At 46.5% G+C, this 8,693-nt stretch overlaps 1 protein-coding gene across 1 annotated transcript in view; it reads left to right on the forward strand.

The window, feature by feature from the left end:
• The first annotated feature begins 5,409 nt into the window (after positions 1-5,409).
• Positions 5,410-8,693, forward strand: part of LOC106805216 (synaptotagmin-11-like) — a 9,533-nt gene continuing 6,249 nt past the window's right edge. Inside the window, exons 1-3 of the mRNA XM_014806725.1 lie at positions 5,410-5,500; positions 6,214-6,908; positions 8,316-8,339. Of these exons, the coding sequence (XP_014662211.1) occupies positions 5,410-5,500; positions 6,214-6,908; positions 8,316-8,339 (810 nt within the window). The remainder of the gene's footprint in view (positions 5,501-6,213; positions 6,909-8,315; positions 8,340-8,693) is intronic.

Here is an 8,693-nt window from a genome sequence, read left to right on the forward strand (position 1 = left end):
CTTCTTCCCGCACCATTCCCGTTTTTCTGTGCGTGTCTCGCTTTCCCTCTCTCCCTCCGTTGTCAATTCTTAGCCCTGTCTAACAATTTTTCTGTTATTCCATCTTGTCATTTATTATTACCAGATCACTTTTCTCCCTCGTTCCCTATGTATGCGTCATCTCACCGCAGCTATCATTTACGTGTGCCTATGCGTAACGTTGCGTATATTATAAGTAGTCACGACTGCCAGCGAATGGTCACATCTATTAGCACCAGAGGGCAGCACGCTGCGCATCTACGCGCTTATTGATGAACCCCCGAATTAGTAACGCGTCTGCGTTGTTGTATTTGTTAGCGCCAATAATCCGCTCTCCCAATCATGTTTCTGGCCGTATACCGCGTTCCGCAGGGCGTACTGTCTGTCGGCGCTATTCCGCACGTAGCAGCGCTATAGCAAGGAACGGGGATATCGATCGATCGCCATCCTACGGCATAGGCGGCTGCCAGCCTCCTCAGTACCGACGATAGTTGTTCCCGCATCGACATTAACGCACGCACTGCGATCCGACGACGGCCAATTCTAACCAATATACACAACAGCAACAGCACCGACTCTACTAGGGAAGCGCTCGGCAACAACGAATTGCTAGCGAAGAATTCCGCCTTGTTTACGTGCATCGGTTAACGATGCGATTATGTAGCAGTGAATGAGAAGAGTTCGTCCGTCATCAGAGGCATTACAATCGACGTCCTGCACGTAGAGTCCTCTGCGCGTCTACGTTGTTACATCGACCGCCGTCGCACATTGCTCCGGCAGACAACCGAGGATCGTTTCGTCAGCTTGTATCGTCGTCAGCCATATTGAACGCGATGGAGAAACTAGTGATCGCGCGTAAGTTTACGCGTTCTGTTCTAGTAGGTCTCAGGGGAGAGATAGTGAATATAGAAATACGTTGTGGATATAGAAATCAGTTAACCCTAACCCTAACCCTAACCCTAACCCTAACCCTAATCCTAACCCTAACCCTAATTGTAACCCGAACCCTAACCCTAACCCTAACCCTAACCCTATCCCTAATTCTAAAATAAAACAAAATTAGCCAAAAATAATAAATAATAAAATAAATAAGAGACAAAATTAGCCAATCAGAGCCGTCCCCTAGCGGATCACTATCTCTCCCCTGTGCAAAATTCGTTCTGTTCGGGTAGTTGACTAGTGGTTACAGCTGCAGCTGCATGAAATATACAGGGCTTGCGTGCGCTATAGCAACCAATTAGTTACTACTGTAACTGCATCAAATTTACAGTTATCACGCGCGCTTTAATAGCTATAAAAAGTAATAAGGGTATTATTAGCTATTAAATATAGCTAGGCCTATGCGTTATCTTTATTACTGTATGAAGTATATATATAAAGGAAATACGCGCGTTATGTTCAGGCATTAATTGCAACTGTATTTGCGTAAAATATGCAGATATTAACACATTACACCAAGAGCGTATTAAGTATGCTTATTACGCACTTGATTAAACTCCGCTATTAGTTAGCGATGCAACTTTGATGAAATATTATACTGGCATTATATGCACTTAATAGCAATTTTCGAGCTCCAACAATAACAGCATGAAATGTATGGATATTACACGCATTATATGCAAGTAATAAGTTATGACGGCCTCTGTATAAAATATAAAGGGAACACGCGCTTCCTATTCAGGCATGATCGAGTTACAACTGCAAATGTTCAAAATATACATTCAATAGAAGATTGTATTCATATAGTTGTAACGATACTTGCATAACATATACACTTGTTTCGCGCGTTTTGTTCTCACGCATGTCCACCCGGATTTTAACGACGCCACACTTTCTCTCACAGATGTTGTTCGCGAAGATGAAAGACTTTAATATTGCTAACCAGAAATCCTCCATTACGATAAAAAAAAAACTTACGCTGCACTCCAGTTTGATACAAGGGTCCGCTTTCTATGTTCCGAACACGACAGCCGCTATGACGCCTAAAGTGCGCGTTGCGCCCGAAATTTCTTCAAACAAAACATAATTATGTTGCGCAAACATTCTGTATTGATCTCGGTGCGTTCGCCACGCGTATCGCGGTTGCTGATCAAATACGATATCAATTGTTAAATAACATGCGGCGGTGGACCTCGGCGGTGCGTGCACTGATAGTAACAAATTGAAAGGGTTCCTCTCTGAATTAGCAATGTATATTTTCTGCAAAGGCGCCAAGGGAAGATGCTTGCATCTACCGAGATGGGCGGCGAAAGCTGTTCATCATTTGCATGCGAAGAGCATTTCTGCTGCGAGTTCTGCTGCACCATGCAATCGGGAGTCGGTTTATCCGTTTCGCGAACATAATTTCCGTTCGCCATATGCGGATGAGTTGTTGATGTGCGCGAGCGCACGAAATTGTATATGCAGCTTAAGGGCGAGTAACTGCGTCTAGGGATCGCTGATATAATTTTAAATTCAAAGACTAATGGCAAGGTTAATAATAATAATAAATTTGCGTTAATTATTCACGGCGGAGGCTTGCAGTAGGATGTTACGATCGCCGGGAGCATTTAGCGTTATTATATAGCTAGCTATAGCAACTCGTGCGCTTTGTTAAAATTTCGCGCCAGACACGTTACTGCTGATATTACGATTATTATAACCGTTCGCTATAGAATCATGATGCCAAAACCACGTCAAACGATTTGCTGATGCTTTCGCCCTAGGAACCTGATGAGCTTGCGCATGTATTCGCTCACTAGTTTCAATCCTATTCGATACGCTCGCTCTCTCGTTCTCGCTCTCGCTCTCTCTTTCGCTCTTTCGCGCGCTCTCTCTCTCTCCCCCAATTTTCTTTCTCTACCCCAGCTATCTCTATCTCTCTCTTTCTCATTTTCTCGATCTGTGTTTCTCTCTCTGTTACAATATTTATGAACGTGGGCGACTATACATCCTTCGTCATAAAAATTTTATTAGCTTGCGTGATTTTTCCTTATGCATGTCCTTACACGTACACGCCCGCATGCCTATATGCGCACACACACGCGCATGCACACACGGAGAACGCGCGCGCGCAAACGCACCCCCCCCCCACCCACACACACACACACGAACACGCACACACACATATACACACACCTGAACACGCGCGTTCACAATTGCACGCACGCACACACACGCACGCACGGCAGTAATTGAGAAGAACATTCGCGTGTTTATTCGTAAAGACAACACAGGCGCTGCGCGCAGCCCCAGCGCGGGAGAATTTTTCTTATCTGAATTATTCAGGCAAGCATTCGAGCAACACCAAAATCCCGCTGCAATGCGATCAGCAGACGCACAGCGCACGAGCTGCGAGGGCGCGAACAAACGAAAAACTCAATATTTGACGCTCCCGCGCGCACCGTGCGTGCTCCGGAAACGCCGCTATCATTCGATTATAACATGTAATCATCTTACGTTTCTTGCAAAGATATACGCCTTGATTTCTGGCGTGAAAGCGCGATGCGGCCAGCGATTCCTTATACTTTCATTTCCCTTAATACTTCTTTCAATGCGCCGGTGTTCGTGCCCGGATTACAACACCCAGGTGTATATTCCGGCGCTAATTAGACTAGATTGCACTAAGCTGCTACTAGACCTACCACTACTAGACTACCCCGCTGTACACCTACCACAATAAGATAATCTCCTTCCCCTACCATGAGGAGGCTGTCGGGACTGTTCGTGTTCTAATTACTTTCGCCTGTCATTATTTTTTCGTCAACGTTTTTCTACCTGTCCAGCGATTGTCGCATTTCATTATGCATGGGACATGGAGCCGAGACGTTATTATAATAATGTGCGTTCGTTGCAGTGCCTGCAGAGAAAATATCCACGCCGGCGCTCGTTGTGATTTGCGTCGGCGGTAGTCTGTTTCTCGCCGTTATGGTCGCCGTTGTCTACGTCTGCTACCGTCGCCGCAACGACGCCAGTCAGCTCTCGTCTGCCATTAAGAAAACGCTTCAGGAGAAGCCGACAGGTGCGTAGAACAGCAGTCGCCTGCCTCGATGGCAGTGACTCAGCGTATGGCGTTGACACGCGCGAGACGGAGGCGGACTGGCGGGCACCCGGTGGCATCTCACAATGAGGCTGCTCCGGAGCTCGCGCTCGGTGAAAACACGCAATAATTTAATAATTTGATTGCCGCGTCGTGCGGCGTTCTATGGCTCTCGCGTTTTCCAATAGTCAAAGGCAATACGCATGCGCCCGGCGAAGGCAGTGGTAATAATGTTCGTCGTCGTAACTATACCGTTAGGTTGTCAGCATCCATCAGTATAACGAGGATGATCGTGGATCTCCGTTACTTCTGTTTTTGGTTAATCATTAATAGAGTCACAGTCACTACTCGGCGTTTAATGTTGTCTTAATCACCATAGCAACTGCTGTACTAATCATTAAAAATATGGTTATTACGTTATCGACGTAAAAGAGCTAATGAAATTAACCGTCAGTGCATATGACGTAGAAATTCAGCACGCGTATTTGAAGACTAATGGATATTGCATACCTTCGCAGAGGATATACGAGCATTATGTTTACACACTGTTTATGTATGGCGTTTGATGGAAACTGCGGGAACATATGGAGTAGCGCCTTGTGTCTCCTACTACATGCGCAACCGAAACCCCTATGAAAAATTAGGGGCGTCCTGAAGGACGACTAATTATCATTATTATTACGTATGGCAATTACATCGGTTTTTCGCTTTCCGCCGGCAATAAACGCACAATGAACCAAAGCGCACGGTATACGGTTTTTGATATTTTTTCCTATTATCGGTCATTAAATCTTTATCAACCGTATCCAAAACAGGGACCTAATTTTTAATCGAGCACTATTATTAATAATAATATTATTATTATCATTATTTCTATTATTATTATTATTATTATTATTATTATTATTATTATTATTATTATCATTATTTCTATTATTATTATTATTATTATTATTATTATTATTATTATTATTATTATTATTATTATTATTATTATTATTATCACAATATTATTAATATCATCGTCATCGTCTTCGTCGCCGTCGTCGTCGTCGTCGTCGTCATCGCCAACATCGTCACTAAGACGGTTTCTGCTACTGGCGTCAGCCAGCCATTCGAAGGGCGGCGCGCATGCGCAGACTGCACCGGATACCATAATAACGTATAACGACGGAGTACAGCGTGCTCGATCGGCCTGTCGTCGCCGGCGCAGGTGAATGTTGCTCGCCTGTGACGATGCGAGACAGCTATTGATTGCCCGTGGAGACAAACAGCGCGATAAATTGCGGAATTTATGCCGTGTGCGGGCGGTGCACGTAAGTAAGTAAGGTGAGATCCAACGCCTCGCTTTATACTATGTAAAGTATCGGATGATGGCAGCCGTCGTTTATCTTAGTTATACGGCATGCAGCGGCGCGTCGTGGACAGCTCGAATACTTGCAAGGAAAACGACGCGATGCAGAGGTCTGTGTGACTGCAGTGGTCGACACAGGTGGAAGTAATCGGGTGTAATGTAACAGCAAAACATCATGAATAATTAACATGACAGCTTTCAATGTGCGGCGTACTCATGCGACCGACTATCGCGCAATCAGCTTCGATTAGGTAAACATAATGCGGGTACTCGGTCGAATAAGATTGCCTACGGCTATACAACATTAAATTTTTAACTTAAAGCTACTAGCATACGAATTGTCTTTCCAGAATGAGATTGCAAAGTGTAAATCACGAACCCTCCTAGTTATAGTTGTTAATTAACGTGGAGTCATAACCATTTAAATAATAAATATACATAGTCAACAATTAATACAGGTTAGGACATCACTCCATAACGAATTGACACGTAATAAATAATAGTACGGTAACTAATACGCGGTATAGGACCTACGTACCTCCTTTACTATATTCAGCACTCAATAATAAATTTACTAATACAGGGTAGAGTCACCCTGCATAACTATTATCAACACTACGTAGTAGTAGGATAACTAGTACATGGTATATTTTACCTGCGTAATTAATCATCACTAAACTCTAGTAGGGTAACTAATACAGGGCAGGGTCACCCTCCCTAACTATCATCAACACTAAATATAGTAGTAAGGTAACTAATACGCGGTATGTTTTCCCTGCGTAATTAATTAACACTGCAACGTTGCATCTCGTTACACTTGCAGGTAGTCTCATGACGTCGCCGAGCGGCGTGAAGACGGTACACGTCGTCGCCAAGAAGACTCCGTCGCCGACGAAACCGCACCGCGATTTCGGCGGCAGCGAGAAGAAGTCGCCGCGGTCGGCCGACACGTCGCCCGCCGACGTCACGGATCTGAAGCGCATGGTGCATTGCCACATCGAGAACGAAAAGGAGGGCCGCGTGCTGTCGCCTGGCGGCGGACCACTGCAGGCGTCGGACGGCGACAAGAGTCTCAAGTCGGCGGGCAACGGCCTCGGCGAGCTGAACTTCGTTGTCAAGTACAACTTCGAGAAGACGGCGCTGCTCGTGTCGATCCTGAAGGCGAGCAACCTACCGGCGAAGGACGCCAACATGGGCAGTTCTGACCCGTACATCAAGCTGCAGCTGCTGCCTGAGAGGCAGCATCGCGTCAAGACGCGCGTGCTGCGCAAGACGCTCGACCCCGTCTACAACGAGGAGTTCACCTTCTACGGCCTCAACTACAACCAGCTGTACGGCGTCATGTTGCACTTCGTCGTGCTCAGCTTCGATCGCTACTCGCGCGATGACGTCATCGGCGAGGTGATCTTCCCGCTGAAGGACGTCGACCTGAAGGAGAAAGAGGTGACCGTGTTTCGCGAGATCTCGCCGAGAAATCTAAAGGTACGTGACCTTTTAAGGCGATCTCACACGATCCCGGTAGGCACTATCATGCAGCCGCACTTCTATTATCTATATCTATTATATATATATATATGATCTCTGCTGTACATCGGCATTGCTAGCGTAGTTAGACTGCTGCCGCTGCCGAGGTACTTTCGATCGGCTACGCGAGGCATCGTGAGGCCACGACGCATAGCGAGTTGGGTGAATCTAGTTTTACACGCTGGCGTTTCGGTAAATTTATATTGGATTGTGGGAATCATGCATGAAGGTGAGAGCAAATATCGGCTGATTTCTCCACGCAAGCGGTTCGTTACGGAAAATTCGAGTATACTAAAAATTGCACACCGCCGAATTGCATTGAATGCGCTGTAACAGAGTAACATTATAACGAAATCCTCTCTGTCGACATCTCCTCTACGTTGATCGTTCGGTAAGAGTGATTCGGGGTGCATGCACGGCGCACTCACGGGAGACGTTGCACTGCAGCTGATTTTTAAATGCGAAGTCAAAGCGACGACACGCGTCTGCGGTTGTAATCATCGGTTATTGTCGCGTGGCGGTCGATCGACGCCGTGCGCGTGCAGATAACAAACGACATGCAGTGCCGCGCGCCCAGCAAAAACAGTTGACCGCCAACGATTTAAAACGGCATGTTCTCGCAGCAAAATGCATAGATATACCTACTGTGAGCTCGTCTATGTTGGTAAAAATTCACGACAACTCGTTTGTATTGCTACTTTCATAACATTTCTCCAGCAAACCTAAACAGCCCCACGAAACTAGTACGTTCGAATGTTTACAGTGTTTACACATCTGGGACACAGCCGAGCCGATCGCAGTTTTCATTAACAGTTATTTTCTATGATAAAACAAGTTATAATTTAGTATTCGATGTTTGTTCAGTACAAAATTGTGAAATTTGTTTAAATCATGTGTAATCTACATTACTTATGCAATCAACAAACAAATATAGTGTTTTCTTTCCAGGAACTATTTGCGCTAGCATATAGGCCTACTCTCTAGCGTTCTCAGTCACGTCGCTCTATGTGTATCTCTACGCCAAAACCCCGTCCGACGGAGTTTTAAAATGGTCAAATTTGGAGCACATTTCTGGCGCAATAAGAACATTTCGTGATGTTTGCATACTGCAAGTATGCTTACAGTAGGTGTATGTAGGCTTTTTGTTGCGAGGTTCATCCACTTTAATATCGAAAACGCTCGGGCGGCCCACGAGTTTCCCCGCGGTGCGCCACACACAGCGCGTCCGTACATGTGCCCTGCGTGTCCCGCAGTGGACGCTGGCGTGAGGAGAGAATCGCACGAGTTCGCGTCTGTCTCGCCACCGACACCACCCAGCACACGCGCGCGCGGACACAGACGCGTAGACTGCACTATCGATTTCCTGCCCCGAGACTTTTCGGAGAGGTTCTTTTCGCGGAGAAGTGTTTCAAGCCGCAAGCGCTTGCATCAGCGTCTCGCGACGAAGCGCCGTGTTGTGTAACGAGTTGCCGTGTTGTGGGCGAGGCAGACGCGCGGGCAAGGCGCGAGAGCGCAAACAAAAGAACGTCATTAGTCGTGCGCGCAGGAGGCCACGGGAAAATGACATTAGCGTAGAAATCACGACTGCCGGCAACGGGGGAATGGTGATACGTCGTGGGTACGTGAGGCATGACAACACAGGCAGGCCTGTAAGCAAGCGGGTATTGGCAGGCATGCAAGCAAGGAAGGCACGCAGGAAGGCACACAGACACGCACGCACGCACGCACGCACGCACGCACGCACGCACGCACGCACGCACGCACGCACGCACGCACACA

The sequence above is a fragment of the Priapulus caudatus genome, unplaced genomic scaffold (genome assembly GCF_000485595.1).
Source record: "Priapulus caudatus unplaced genomic scaffold, Priapulus_caudatus-5.0.1 Scaffold106, whole genome shotgun sequence".
In the NCBI taxonomy this organism is placed as follows: Eukaryota; Metazoa; Priapulida; class Priapulimorpha; order Priapulimorphida; family Priapulidae; genus Priapulus; species Priapulus caudatus.